General features: G+C 47.5%; 1 protein-coding gene across 3 annotated transcripts in view; it reads right to left on the bottom strand.

The window, feature by feature from the left end:
• Positions 1–15,736, bottom strand: part of LOC140426817 (zinc finger matrin-type protein 4-like) — a 122,134-nt gene that overhangs the window by 67,594 nt on the left and 38,804 nt on the right. For all 3 annotated transcript variants that reach the window (XM_072512028.1, XM_072512029.1, XM_072512030.1), the window contains exons 2-3: positions 12,510–12,613; positions 11,708–11,797 (exon numbers count right to left, since the gene is read on the bottom strand). In XM_072512028.1, the coding sequence (XP_072368129.1) occupies positions 11,708–11,797; positions 12,510–12,613 (194 nt within the window). The remainder of the gene's footprint in view (positions 1–11,707; positions 11,798–12,509; positions 12,614–15,736) is intronic.

The following is a 15,736-nucleotide window of genomic DNA, read 5'->3' as shown; positions in this document are numbered from 1 at the left end:
GAAAATGTATGAGATAGATTGGTGAGTAACATAAATGGGAACTTTTATAAACATATAATAAGAGTAGTTATAGGGGGATGTACTAAGGGTCAAAAGGAGATCATCCTGGTGAGGCAAAGGGCATAAATGAGGTATTAAATTAATATTTTAAATCTGTCTTCATTGAAGAGAATGACGCCAATGTCATAGTAAATGAGGCAGTAGAGGAATTGCATCGAAAAATAAGACAGAGGTACTTGAAAGACTGGTAGTGCTCCAAGTAGAACAACCATCCGATCGCAAAGTCATGCATCCTGAAATGCCCAGGGGTTGAAAAATGGACATTGCAGAAGCTCTGGCCACAATCTTCCAATCCTCCTTTGATGCAAAAATGGTACCAGAGGATTTTCATTGTTGGATTAACCCAGCAACTACAGACCAGGAAGAAATACCAACCGGCGCCGGTTAAAATACTGAGAGACAGACAGAAAACTGGAAAGGGAAGAGTTGGAGAACAAAGGGGGTCAGCAAGCTCAGTCGGACAGTTGGATTCCTGAGCGGTGGGATAGCACGTTTAGGACTTCTCCTGCTGTTTTTTCCATTGCAGAGTGATTGAATGCCCAGACTCAGCCATGCCTTGCGAAGGTAGGCAGTTTCATAGATCCACACTACCACAACCAACGCAAATGGAGAGTTCAGAAGCTACCGGTAAGAAGTGTGTCATAGAATCATAGAATTTATAGTGCAGAAGGAGGCCATTCGGGTCTGCGCCAGCCATCGGAAAGAGCTACCTACACCTATACCTTCACACTATCCCCTCACCTCCACCCTATCCTTGTAACCCCACTTAATCGTTTTTTTTTTACACTAAGGGCAATTTAGCATAGCCAATCCACCTAACCTGCACATCTTTGGGAGGAAACCGGAGCACCCGGAGGAAGCCCACGCAGACATGAGGAGAACGTGCAGACTCCGCATAGACAGTGACCCAAGCCAGGAATCGAACCTGGAACCTTGGAGCTTTGAAGCAACTGTTCTTCCTTGAGCTTATTCCGTTATTCAAACATCACGACCGATCTTCTACCTCAACTTCACCTTTGCGCACAATCCCCATATCTCTTAGTACCCAAAAATATATCAACTTTTGTCTTAAATATTTAGCCCACAGCAAAGCATTCAGAACCTTGAGGCAGAAAGTTCCAAAGATTTACAACCCTTTGAGAGTGAACAAATTTCTCATCTTTTTCTGAAACTGCGAGCCCCAGTTCTAGACAAATGGAAATACCCTTTCAGGATCTATCCTATCAAAGCACCTTAAGAATTTTACATGCTTAAACAAGATGACCTTCCATTCTTCTAAATTCTAGGGAACATCGTCCTAGTCAACTCAAACTCACACCAGGATTCTGTCTAGCGCACCTTCATTGCAGTCCCTGGAGGGCAAGAATATCCTTGCTTGGGCAAGACAACCAATTGTGTACAGCATCACACCTATGACCTCATCAAGATCCTATATGCTTACAATAAGCTTCTTTATTTTTACGTCAGTAAATTTAGGAATAAAGGCCAAAATTATATTTGTGCTCTTTTTTAAAAAAAATTCAGATTACCCAATTATTTTTTCCAATTATGGGGCAATTTAGTGTGACCAATCCACCTACTGTGCACATTTTTGGGTTGTGGGGGTGAAACCCATGCAGGCACGGGGAGAATGTGCAAAATCCACACGGACAGTGACCCAGAGCCGGGATCGAACCTGGGACCTCAGCACCGTGAGGCAGCAGTGCTAACCACTAGGCCATCGGGCTGCCCTTTTATATTTGTGCTCTTAATTGCTTGCTGTATCTACATATTATTTTTTTGTGGTTCATAGGATTACCAGGTCCCTTTGAATGCCAATATTTCCCCATCTCAACCATTTAAACATATTCTGCTTTTCTATTTTTCCCCCACAAAGTGGATAACTCAACACTCTCCCACATTGCACTGACACCTTGTTGTCCATTCACTTGGTCTATGTACCTTTGAAGCTTCTTTGCATCCTCCTCAGTGTACTTGCCCACCGAGCTTTGTATTGTCAACAAGTTTGAATACGTTACATTAAATGCTCTCATCTCAGGAATCCACAATTGCTTTTACTTCTTTTTGAGATACTTAGAGAAGCTCAATCAATAAATATAATTTAAAAATGAAGCCAACGCAGGTGGATTAAGTTGAGATGCAGATGAGCTATTGAATGGCGGTACCAAAGAAGAACCAGGCAACGTGCCTCAATGACTACCGACCAGTGGCCCTGACTTCAGTTGTAATGAAGTGCTTTGAGAGGTTGATCATGAAGCGCATCACCTCCATACTCCCAGAACGCCTTGATCCATTGCAATTCGCATACTGCTGCAACCGGTCCACATCAGGCACCATTTCCCTGGCCCTACACTCATCCCTAGAGCATCTCGAAAACAAGGACTCCTACATTAGACTCCTATTTATTGACTACAGCTCCGCCTTCAACACCATAATCCCAGCCAAGCTCATATCAAAGCTCCAAAACCTAGGACTTGGCTCACCACTCTGCAACTGGATCCTCGATTTTCTGACCAACAGACCACAATCAGTAAGAATGAACAACACCTCCTCCACAATAGTCCTCAACACCGGCGCCCTGCAAGGCTGCGTACTTAGCCCCCTACTCTACTCCCTGTACACACACGACTGCATGGCAAAACTTGGTGCAAACTCCATCTACAAGTTTGCTGACGATACGACCATAGTGGGCCGGATCTCGAATAACGAGGAGTCCGAATACAGGAGGGAGATAGAGAACCTAGTGGAGTGGTGTAGCGACAACAATCTCTCCCTCGGACTTCCGGGTGCGGCGATGACCAGCTGAGTCGCACGTTTCGGCAGCTCCCTGTGAAACGGACTTTTGGGCTCTTGATAGGAGCCCCAACGGCAATTTTGACGGCTAAAAACACTGTGCGGTAAACCAGAAGGGAATTCCCCCCTGGATACGGATGGAAAAAGGAGGAGAAAGTGGCCAGATTGCAGTGGATCCTTTAGAACAGCGGCAAGGAAGGCAAGCAAAAACCAAGATGGCGTCGGAAGGTGGCAGTTTAACATGGGGCCCTGAACAACAAGAGTTCTTGAAATGCTGTGTGGAAGAGATCAAAAAGGAAATGAAGAAAGAGCTGTTGGCCCCGATACTACAGGCGATCGAAGGGCTAAAGGAGGAACAAAAGACCCAGGAGCGGGAGCTTCGGGTCGTGAAGGCAAAGGCAACCGAGAATGAGGACGACATACAGGGCCTGGTGGTGAAGACGGAGACGCAGGAGGCACATCAGAAACGATGTGTGGAAAGGTTGGAGGCACTGGAAAACAACGCAAGGAGGAACAACATGAGGATTCTTGGTCTTCCTGAAGGTGTGGAGGGAGCGGACGTCGGGGCATATGTGAGCACGATGTTGCACTCGTTAATGGGAGCGGAGGCCCCGGCGGGTCCGTTGGAGGTGGAGGGAGCATACCGAGTGATGGCGCGAGGACCGAGAGCAGGAGAAATTCCCAGAGCCATAGTGGTGAGATTCCTCCGTTTTAAGGATAGAGAAATGGTCCTTAGATGGGCGAAGAAAACTCGGAGCAGTAAATGGGAGAACGCGGTGATCCGCGTTTATCAAGACTGGAGTGCGGAGGTGACGAGAAGGAGGGCGAGCTTTAATCGGGCCAAGGCGGTGCTTCATAAAAAGAAGATAAAATTTGGAATGCTGCAACCGGCAAGACTGTGGGTCACATATCGAGGGAGGCACCACTACTTTGAGACGGCGGATGAAGCGTGGACTTTTATTGTGGAAGAAAAACTGGAATGAGCGGGTTATTAAAAAGAACGTTCGAACAAAGTGGTGGGGCGAATGTGGGGGGCAAAGAGGGGTTTTATGTACTAATCCTGCGATGTGGTAACTTTTCTCTCTCCCACAGGTGGTGATGGGGGGAGGAGGGGAGGTGGAGGAGATGGGGCGTTGGCCATTGGGGGCGGGGCCAAGGGAGAAGCGCGGGCTTGGTTCCCGCGCTATGATAATCATGGCGGGAATAGATAAGCAGGAAGGAGGGGGCGTCGCACGGTCACGGGGGGAAGCCGAGGTCAGCCAGAGTTTGCTGACTTCTGGGAGCAACATGGGGGGAGTAATTACGCTAGCGGGGGATCTAGCGGGGGGGGGGGGGGGTGGTGGGAGAGGGGAATTACTGGGTTGCTGCTGCTGGGGAGAGGGGGGAGCTGGTATGGGAGAGGATGGGCGGGGGGGCACCGCCTGGGGGAGATACAGCTGCGTGGGAACCGGGTGAGGAGCTGGAAAAAGGTGATGGCTAATCGACAAGGGGGGGGGGGGGGGGGGGTAGGAAGCCCCCTAACTCGGCTGATCACGTGGAACGTGAGAGGGCTGAACGGGCCGATAAAGAGGGCACGGGTACTCGCACACCTTAAGAAACTTAAGGCAGATGTGGTTATGTTACAGGAAACGCACCTGGAACTGATAGACCAGGTTAGGCTACGCAAAGGATGGGTGGGGCAGGTGTTCCATTCGGGGCTAGATGCGAAAAACAGGGGGGTGGCTATATTAGTGGGGAAGCGGGTAATGTTCGAGGCAAAGACTATAGTGGCGGATAACGGGGGGCAGATACGTGATGGTGAGTGGCAAACTACAGGGGGAGACGGTGGTTTTGGTAAACGTATATGCCCCGAACTGGGATGATGCCAATTTTATGAGGCGGATGCTAGGACGCATTCCGGACCTAGAGATGGGAAAGCTGATAATGGGGGGAGATTTTAATACGGTGTTGGAACCAGGGCTGGATAGGTCGAAGTCCAGGACTGGAAGGAGGCCGGCAGCAGCCAAGGTACTTAAAGATTTTATGGAGCAGATGGGAGGTGTAGACCCGTGGAGATTTAGCAGACCTAGGAGTAAGGAGTTCTCGTTTTTCTCCTATGTCCATAAAGCCTACTCGCGAATAAGACTTTTTTGTGCTGGGTAGGGCATTGATCCCGAAGGTGAGGGGAACGGAGTATACGGCTATAGCCATTTCAGATCACGCTCCACACTGGGTGGACTTGGAGATAGGGGAGGAAACAGGAGGGCGCCCACCCTGGAGAATGGACATGGGACTAATGGCAGATGAGGGGGTGTGTCTAAGGGTGAGGGGGTGCATTGAAAAGTACTTGGAACTCAATGATAATGGGGAGGTCCAGGTGGGAGTGGTCTGGGAGGCGTTGAAGGCGGTGGTTAGAGGGGAGCTGATATCAATAAGGGCACATAAAGGGAAGCAGGAGAGTAAGGAACGGGAGCGGTTGCTGCAAGAACTTTTGAGGGTGGACAGACAATATGCGGAAGCACCGGAGGAGGGACTGTACAGGGAAAGGCAAAGGCTACATGTAGAATTTGACTTGCTGACTACAGGCACTGCAGAGGCACAATGGAGGAAGGCACAGGGTGTACAGTACGAATATGGGGAGAAGGCGAGCAGGTTGCTGGCACACCAATTGAGGAAAAGGGGAGCAGCGAGGGAAATAGGGGGAGTGAGGGATGAGGAAGGAGAGATGGAGCGGGGAGCGGAGAGAGTGAATGGAGTGTTCAAGACATTTTATAAAAAATTATATGAAGCTCAACCCCCGGATGGGAGGGAGAGAATGATGGGCTTCTTGGATCGGCTGGAATTTCCCAAGGTGGAAGAGCAGGAAAGGGTGGGACTGGGAGCACAGATCGAGGTAGAAGAAGTGGTGAAAGGAATTAGGAGCATGCAGGCGGGAAAGGCCCCGGGACCGGATGGATTCCCAGTCGAATTCTATAGAAAATATGTGGAATTGCTCGCCCCGGTACTGACGAGGACCTTTAATGAGGCAAAGGAAAGGGGACAACTGCCCCCGACTATGTCTGAAGCAACGATATCGCTTCTCTTAAAGAAGGAAAAGGACCCGCTACAATGCGGGTCCTATAGACCTATTTCCCTCCTAAATGTAGATGCCATGTCCTGGCCAAGGTAATGGCAATGAGAATAGAGGAATGTGTCCCGGGGGTGGTCCACGAGGACCAAACTAGGTTTGTGAAGGGGAGACAGCTGAACACGAATATACGGAGGTTGTTTGGGGTAATGATGATGGCCCCACCAGAGGGAGAAACGGAGATAGTAGTGGCGATGGATGCCGAGAAAGCATTTGATAGAGTGGAGTGGGATTATTTGTGGGAGGTGTTGAGGAGATTTGGTTTTGGAGAGGGTTATGTTAGATGGGTGCAGCTGTTGTATAGGGCCCCAGTGGCGAGCGTGGTCACGAATGGACGGGGATCTGCATATTTTCGGCTCCATAGAGGGACAAGGCAGGGATGCCCTCTGTCCCCATTATTGTTTGCACTGGCGATTGAGCCCCTGGCGATAGCGTTGAGGGGTTCCAAGAAGTGGAGGGGAGTACTTAGGGGAGGAGGAGAACACCGGGTATCTTTGTATGCGGACGATTTGCTACTATACGTGGCGGACCCGGCGGAGGGGATGCCAGAAATAATGCGGATACTTGGGGAGTTTGGGGATTTTTCAGGGTATAAATTGAACATGGGGAAAAGTGAGTTGTTTGTGGTGCATCCAGGGGAGCAGAGTAGAGAAATAGAGGACCTACCGTTGAGGAAGGTAACAAGGGACTTTCGTTACCTGGGGATCCAGATAGCTAAGAATTGGGGCACATTGCATAGGTTAAATTTAACGCGGTTGGTGGAACAGATGGAGGAGGATTTCAAGAGATGGGATATGGTATCCCTGTCACTGGCAGGGAGGGTGCAGGCGGTTAAGATGGTGGTCCTCCCGAGATTCCTCTTTGTGTTTCAGTGCCTCCCGGTGGTGATCACGAAGGCTTTTTTTAAAAGGATTGAAAAGAGCATCATGGGTTTTGTGTGGGCCGGGAAGACCCCGAGAGTGAGGAAGGGATTCTTACAGCGTAGCAGGGATAGGGGGGGGCTGGCACTACCGAGCCTAAGTGAGTATTATTGGGCCGCTAATATTTCAATGGTGAGTAAGTGGATGGGAGAGGAGGAGGGAGCGGCGTGGAAGAGATTAGAGAGGGCGTCCTGTAGGGGGACTAGCCTACAGGCTATGGTGACAGCCCCATTGCCGTTCTCACCGAAGAACTACACCACAAGCCCGGTGGTGGTGGCTACACTGAAGATTTGGGGACAGTGGAGACGGCATAGGGGAAAGACTGGAGCCTTGGGGGGGTCCCCGATAAGAAACAATCATAGGTTTGCCCCGGGGGGAATGGATGGGGGATATGGAATGTGGCAAAGAGCAGGAATAACGCAACTGAAAGATCTGTTTGTGGATGGGAAGTTCGCGAGTCTGGGAGCGCTGACCGAGAAATATGGGTTGCCCCAAGGGAATGCATTCAGGTATATGCAACTGAGGGCTTTTGCGAGGCAACAGGTGAGGGAATTCCCGCAGCTCCCGACACAAGAGGTGCAGGACAGAGTGATCTCAAAGACATGGGTGGGGGATGGTAAGGTGTCAGATATATATAGGGAAATGAGGGACGAAGGGGAGACTATGGTAGATGAACTAAAAGGGAAATGGGAAGAAGAGCTGGGGGAGGAGATCGAGGAGGGGCTGTGGGCAGATGCCCTAAGCAGGGTAAACTCGTCGTCCTCGTGTGCCAGGCTAAGCCTGATTCAGTTTAAGGTATTACACAGGGCACATATGACTGGAGCACGGCTCAGTAAATTTTTTGGGGTGGAGGATAGGTGTGCGAGGTGCTCGAGAAGCCCAGCGAATCATACCCATATGTTTTGGTCATGCTCGGCACTACAGGGGTTTTGGATGGGGGTGACAAAGGTGCTTTCAAACGTAGTAGGAGTCCGGGTCGAACCAAGCTGGGGGTTGGCTATATTTGGGGTTGCACAAGAGCCGGGAGTGCAGGAGGCGAGAGAGGCCGATGTTTTGGCCTTTGCGTCCCTAGTAGCCCGGCGCAGGATATTGCTAATGTGGAAAGAAGCCAAGCCCCCGGGGGTGGAGACCTGGATAAATGACATGGCGGGGTTTATAAAGCTAGAGCGGATTAAGTTCGTCCTAAGGGGGTCGGCTCAAGGGTTCACCAGGCGGTGGCAACCGTTCGTCGAATACCTCGCAGAAAGATAGACGGAATGGGAAAAAGAAGGCAGCAGCAGCAGGCCAGGATCGTTGGGGGGGCGGGGGGGGGGGGGGAAGGAACCAGAAGGACTCTCAGGGTTGTTAATATATACTGTATAGTATGCATAGGTCGTTGCTACAGATAATTATATATTGGACTGTTAAATTATATTTTTGGAGAGTGTTACTTGTGACAAGGCAGTTGCCAATTAGGGCTAGTTTTCATTTTTGTTATTTACTATTTATTCATTTTTTGTTTCTAAAATAGGTCATTGTTATTTGTGTTGTTATAATATTGTGTAAAGGATGCACAATGTACTGTGTTGGTTGACCAAAAATTTTCAATAAAATATTTAATAAAAAAAAACAATCTCTCCCTCAATGCCAGCAAAACTAAAGAGCTGGTAATTGACTTCAGGAAGCAAAGTACTGTACACACCCCTGTCAGCATCAACGGTGCCGAGGTGGAGATGGTTAGCAGTTTCAAATTCCTAGGGGTGCACATCTCCAAAAATCTGTCCTGGTCCATCCACGTCGACGCTACCACAAGAAAGCACAACAGCGCCTATACTTCCTCAGGAAACTAAGGAAATTCGGCATGTCCACATTGACTCTTACCAACTTTTACAGGTGCACCACAGAAAGCATCCTATCAGGCTGCATCACAGCCTGGTATGGCAACTGCTCGGCCCAGGACCGCAAGAAACTTCAGAAAGTCGTGAACACCGCCCAGTCCATCACACAAACCTGCCTCCCATCCATTGACTCCATCTACATCTCCCGCTGCCTAGGGAAAGCGGGCAGTGTAATCAAAGATCCCTCCCACCCGGCTTACTCACTCTTCCAACTTCTTCCATCGGGCAGGAGATGCAGAAGTCTGAGAACACGCACGAACAGACTCAAAAACAGCTTCTTCCCCACTGTCACCAGACTCCGAAATGACCCTCTTATGGACTGACCTCATTAACACTACACTCTGTATGCTTCATCCGATGCCAGTGCTTATGTAGTTACATTGTATATGTTGTGTTGCCCTATTATGTATTTTTTAAAATTCCCTTTTCTTCTCATGTACTTAACGATCTGTTGAGCTGCTCGCAGAAAAATATTTTTCACTGTACCTCGGTACACGTGACAATAAACAAATCTAATCCAATCCAATCAGAGAGACAACAAGCAGAAGAGCTTATTCCTGTTTATCATAGAATTATAGAATTTACAATGCAGGAGGCCATCGGCCCATCGAGTCTGCACCGGCCCTTGGAAAGAGCACCCTACCCAAGGTTAACACGTCCACCCTAGCCCCATAACCCAGTAACCCCACCCAACACTGAGGGCAATTTTGGACACGAAGGGCAATTTATCATGGCCAATCCACCTAACCCTCACATCTTTGGACTATGGGAGGAAACCAGGGCACCCGGAGGAAACCCACGCACACATGGGGAGGATGTGCAGACTCCGCACAGACAGTGACCCAAGCCGGAATCGAATCTGGGTCCCTGGAGCTGTGAAGCAATTGTGCTATCCACAATGCTACCGTGCTGCCCAACAGCTCAAAGTTATTCCAACCACAAAGGAGCAAAGGAGTTTGGATAATAGTACTTTTCGGGCCTGCAGATGTTCAAAGCTACGTCACCTGGACAAAAACTAATCAAAACAGCAATAACGCCAGCACACCATCCACCAGCTTAAAACATCACTCCCTCTACCACTGACACACAAACAAGTCCATTGTGTAGACAACTGCACGTGCAAAATCAGAGCTACATGGAAACTGTGAAGAATAAGCTAAGCCCTTGAAGGAAAGGAACGGGAATTCTTCACAATGATAATGAGAGATTCAAAGAACTGAAACTGCAGCTGGAGTGGACTGCCTAGAAAAATCAGAGATTAATCTCTGTTGTATCAGCTAGTTCACGTGTAATTTATAGTTCGTACCAAACATTAATTACTTGTTAATTTAGGTTTAATTTCTTGTGAAACGTTACAAAAGGCGAATGCTTGTTCAGTAATTGTTTAATTTGGGGCTCATTGGGTAAATCTGGTTCTTTTGGTTTGACAGGTTCCTGTGGGAATTATTACAGTAGGAAAAACAGAAAAGCAAATTGGCTTTTAAATTGCGAGACTGCAGAATGCTGTGTTACAAAGGAATCTGGTGGCTCTCATACATGAATCACAAGTGTTAGGACACAAAACCAGCAAGTAACCAGAAACGCAAATGGAATGATGTCTTTATTACAAGGAGGTTGGAGTATAAAAGTAGGGAAGTCTTGCTACAACTATATAAAAGGTTGGCGAGACCGCATTTGGAATACTGCATACAGTTTTGGTCCCCTTATTTCAGGAGGGATATACTTATATTGAAGGATGTTCAGAAGATCACTGGGGATGAGGCATTTAAAACAAGAGGGGGGGGGGGGGGAAAGAGTTCCAGATAGAGGGTCTCTCATTTAAGTCAATGACGAGAAATATCTCTCTGAGGGTGAGGGTCATTACTATTGGGAAATTCTATCCCAGAGATCAGTGAATATATTAGACAGAATTAACCAGGCAGATTTCTAATCTACAGGGCGAATCAAGAGGGGGGGTGTTGGTGATGGGCAGATAGGATAGTGGACCGGAGGCCACAATCAGATCAGCCATGATCTTTTTAAACAACAGAGCAGGTTCAAGGGGTCATAAGGCCTAGGGGTCATATGGCCTACAACTGCTCCGATGTCATATGCTCATAAATGAAATTTAATCTATAGAAGTGTGAAGTGATTCATTTTGGTAAGAATTTTAATGTATGGCCAGAAACTGCCAAATTTGGGGTGCACATACACAAATCTTTGAAGGTGGCAGAACAAGATGTAACAACTGTTAAAGGGCATATGGGATCGATAGCTTTATAGAGGCATTAAATACAAGAGCTAGGAAATTATGCTAAATCTTTATAATTTAAGTGTCCAAAGGTTAGTTGGGATTATGGGGATATGGTGGGAGAGTGGGCCGAGGTTAGGATGCTCTTTTGGAGGGTCAGTGCAGATGTGATTAGCCAAATGGGTTCCTTCTGCACTGTAGGAATTTTATGAAATGTTCATACGTTTGTCAAAATAAACAAACATTACTTGAATAGCCTTTTATTGTCGGCACGGTGGCACAGTGGTTGGCACTGCTGGCTCCCAGCTCCAGGTTCAATTCCGGCCTCTGTTTGTGTGGAGTTTGCACTTTCTCCCCGTGTCTGCGTGGGATTTCTCCGGATGCTCCGGTTTCCTCTCAAAGTCAACAAAAGTGCAGGTAAGGTGAATTGGCCATGTTAAATTTCCCCTTTGTGTCCAAAAGGTTAAGTGGGGTTACTGGGTTACGGAGATCGTGTAGAGGCATGGGCTTAATGAGGTGCTCTTTCAAAGGGCCAGTGCAGATTAGATGGGCCGAATGACTTCCTTTTGCACTGTAGGAATTCTTGATTCCTGATTAGGCCCCATGGGAGTATTACATTCAACTCTAGGTATTACACTTTGTCAAGACAAAAGAGACGATGCAAGGGCCAACACATGCCTCCTTCTGTGCTCTTTACATTCTATGATTAAAAGAAACTTACAATGGAATGCTTTTTTCTTCTTTTGGCGACTGGTTTACCATCTTGATGGAGCTCCTCATAGCGGAATACGGTTTTAGCATGTCTCTTGCTCTGGGGATCATAGCAGAACTTCAGTGATTTGACAGCCTGAGATCAAAGATTACCCACAACTCTGAACTATTAACACATTATACAACAGCGAAATGGTGAAAAGGTTTGCATAAAAAACCTTATGGGTTACTGCCCAGATTAAAAATGCTACTTTCAGGGCAGAAGCTGTGAGACATAACCTTCATGGCAAAGATGCACACCACAATTAAATGGCTACAAATAATTTTATACTCTTTTACACTAATTCAGACAAAGGGATCACATGCCTTCATGTTTATTAATTTTATCTTTCAAAACTTTGTTTCTTTTGGGATATTTCAAAATTTTGCTATAACCGTCATAATACATTAACAAATCAGTATTAAATTTCAATTTAGCAGCCCATAATCTCTACCCAGCAAGTTCCAGCATTTCTCTCAATCATCACCATCTCACATGCAACATTTTTATTCTCAAGGAAGCTTGCATCAACTTGGCTAGTTCTTCTAGTAACTGGTTAAAGTAATGAAAAGGGAGAAGGAATGCAATAGTCAGCACAAATTAACCTGAGATTTTCAGTCCTGAATGTCTCTAGTGGAGCAGACAGTACAATTACTCAATAACCAATAAGGGTCTTTCTGCTATGATTTTTAAATCTTGCACCTGGCATTCATGCTCAGCATGCACTAATCACACCAGACTCATGTTGACATAGGGTCTGCCACTTTATTACCTGGTAATGCGATAGTCTCTGGTCGTCTGAATCCAGCAGAGCGTGACACAATTTGCAGTAAGTGTCCGTGAAGAGCTCACTATTTCCTCTGATGATCTTTTGTACTGTAAAAGCAAACCAAAGAACTAAAGCGAAAGAGTAGAGATCCTGACATCTTGCAGTAATTGCCTCCTTTAAACAAGTCCATTAGATTTCACTATTTTGCCTAGTGTGTAGAATAGACATCCTCAGAAACAATGAACTTTTTATAGTTACCTATATTCTATAATAAAGCACTACATACCCTCTCAGCTTTATATTTTTTCGATTTAAAAATAAAATTTAACACTGCCATCTGTAGGACTCCATATATTGAGGTAATATCTCCAACATATTTTCTTTACATCAGTGGGATGACAACAATGGGACACAACTGAACCTTCGTGGCAGTCTGACCCATTTCCATTTTCAAAATGAAGAGACTAAAGAAATAGTTTGGTATAGTCCAAAATTACTCCAACCTGTCCCTATTGTGTAATTTTTAAAAATACTTATAGATCATTAAGCTGGCCATTAAATGGCCTGAAATGCTTGTAGTATTTGGAGGCTAAATCCCCATTACTTGAGCCATTAGTTTCCTGTCAAGCAAGCAGTACAGGTCAAGTTTGTAATCTTCAGACTAACAACATTGTTTTGTATCATTGCTTAGAATAATCAATAAAATTGCAAGAAAATTCCAAAGAATATCAAAAAGTCAAACCACAGAAAATCCAACCAAATCTTACAATGACGTACATTTACTAAGTGTAAAATATCATGGAAGAAGGCTGAATCAAATTCAGGACTGCATCTCAGATTTCAAAATACACTAAAGGTGAAATAAAAGTGGTCCATCATTTCCATAAATATGCTTTGCACAGAAGTCAGTCTTTGGATGGAAAGATTAAAATGTAGTGGGCGGGAACTTCCGGTGACGGCTATGAGGGAGTATGTCGCACATTTGGTAGCTCTCGCTTTGGCCGGACTTTTGGACCCTTTTCCCCGACTTTTTTGCGGTTTCGAGTACTGGCTTTGAAGGCGCAGATAATTTGGTACTGGATCCACACATTGGTGTATGGAACGGAGAACCTCAAGGGATCAAAAAGGAAGAAGAAGATAAGCAAGGGCTGGGTGGAGGTTGCGGCTGAAGACAATATGGCTGATGTTCGGACCCCTGCTGCGACGGCTCAACCATCAACGGAGGAGCTGATGCAGATCATCCAAAGAGGGCTTTGCTAGACGGAAACGAGACTGTCTTGACCCGATAAAGGAATCGATCGGCTGGATGCCAAGGATCGGATGAATCAGAAGCTGGAGAAAGCATTAGCGGACCAGGAGGAGCACCAAACGGTGGTTGAGCTGGAGGTGGGGATGCTGAAGGATCAGCAAAAAAGGCTGCTGGAGAAGGTGGAAGACCTGGTGAATAGAGCTCGCCGGCAGAACTTAAGAATTGTCGGTCTCCCAGAAGGGGCTGAGGGTGGTGCGTTTGTGGCGAGTATGTTTCAGAAGCTTCTAGGGAGGGGGCTTTTCTCCGACCGTTGGAGGTGGACAGGGCGTACAGGGCCATGGCGAGGAATCCGCGGCCGGGGGATCCCCCAAGGGCGATGGTGGTCCAGTTCCACAGGTTTTTGGATAAAGAGTGTGTTCTCCAGTGGGCCAAGCGTATGTGGAGCTGCAAATGGGACAACAGCATTTTGCGTGTCTATCAGGATCTGAACGTGGAAGTGGCCAGAAGGAGGGCAGGCTTCAATCAAGTTAAGGCGATCCTGTTTAAGAAGAAGGTGAAATTTGGGCTGCTATACCCGGCGCGTCTTTGGGTTACGCACGAGGACCAGCACCATTATTTTGAGTCGCCCAAAGACTTTGCCAAGAAGAAAGGGCTGGTGCTGAACTGAGAACTTTTTGTTTTAAGTTGTAACTTTTCTGAGTGATGTTTATATGTTTTGATTGTCGTTTTTCTTCTGCAATTGAGTTTGGGCGAAGATGGGGGAAGTAAAAAGTTATTCGGTTTCTATAGGTTTTTCGTTGTTTTGGTAGGGGTGGCTGGTGGGGCTTTTTACTTTTTATTACTTTAATTTGCACTATGGGGGGGGGGGGTTCTTGGTGGTGTTTTTCGTTCTGGGTTGTCTCCTATGGAAATTGGGTGATTATTTGGGATCGGTTTGATGAGGGAAGTGGTTTTGATGGGCGGGGGAGCGGGGAAGGGAGTGAGGGAACAATAGGTGGGAGAGCTCTTGGCGCCGGAGGCGAGGGCTACCAGGCTAGCTGGGTGAGCTAGTCTACGGAAGTACAGTGGGGTGCGTGTATATGATCAATATGTGGCGGGGGTTAGGTTACAGAGTGGTGTTGCTGGGGGGGGGGGAAGGAGTTACTCTGCTGACGAGGGAGGGACATAGGATTTGGGACAGAGAGGCGGTCGGAGGTGGGTGCTGCCAGAAGGAGGGCCGATGGAGGCGCGGCACATGGCCTGGAGGCGGGCCCTGGAAAGGTGATGGGACGGCTGATCGGCAGAGATGGGGGGGGGGGGCACGGTGCCCCCCAACTAGGCTGATCACTTGGGATGTCAGAGGGTTGAATGGGCCGGTTAAGAGGGCACGTGTGTGCGCGCATCTGAGGGCTCTGAAGGCAGATGTGGTAATGCTGCAGGAGACACCAACCTTCAGTTGAAAGTGGCGGATCAAGTCAGGCTAAAGAAGGGTTGGGTCAGTCTTTCATTCGGGGCTGAACACCAAGACTAGAGAGGTGGCGATTTTAATCAATAAGCGGGTGCAATTTCAGGTGGGCAGTATAGTCTCGGACGGGGGTGGGGGGGCATTATGTCTGGTGAGAGGTAAGCTGAAGGGGAGGAAGGTAGTCTTGGTTAACGTGCACGCACCAAACTGGGACGATGTAGAATTCATAAAGAGGGTGCTGGGGAAGATACCTGTCCTGGACTCGCACAAGTTGGTTATGGGGGGGGTGGGGGGGATTTTAATACAGTTATCGATCCCGGCCTGGACCGGTTGTGTTCGAAAACAGGGAGGGTGCCAGCAATGGCGAGGGAACTGATAGGCTTCATGGAACAGATGGGGGGGGGGGGGGTCGTTCCATGGAGGTTTAAGCAGCCGACGGGGAAGTAGTTTTCTTTTTATTCGCATGTTCATAAGGTTTATTCCCGGATTGACTTTTTCATTTTGAGCAGGGATTTGTTGGCAGGGTGGTGGACGTGG

This window comes from Scyliorhinus torazame, chromosome 7 (assembly GCF_047496885.1).
Source record: "Scyliorhinus torazame isolate Kashiwa2021f chromosome 7, sScyTor2.1, whole genome shotgun sequence".
Lineage (NCBI taxonomy): Eukaryota > Metazoa > Chordata > Chondrichthyes > Carcharhiniformes > Scyliorhinidae > Scyliorhinus > Scyliorhinus torazame.
This window is presented reverse-complemented; position numbering and strand designations above follow the sequence as displayed.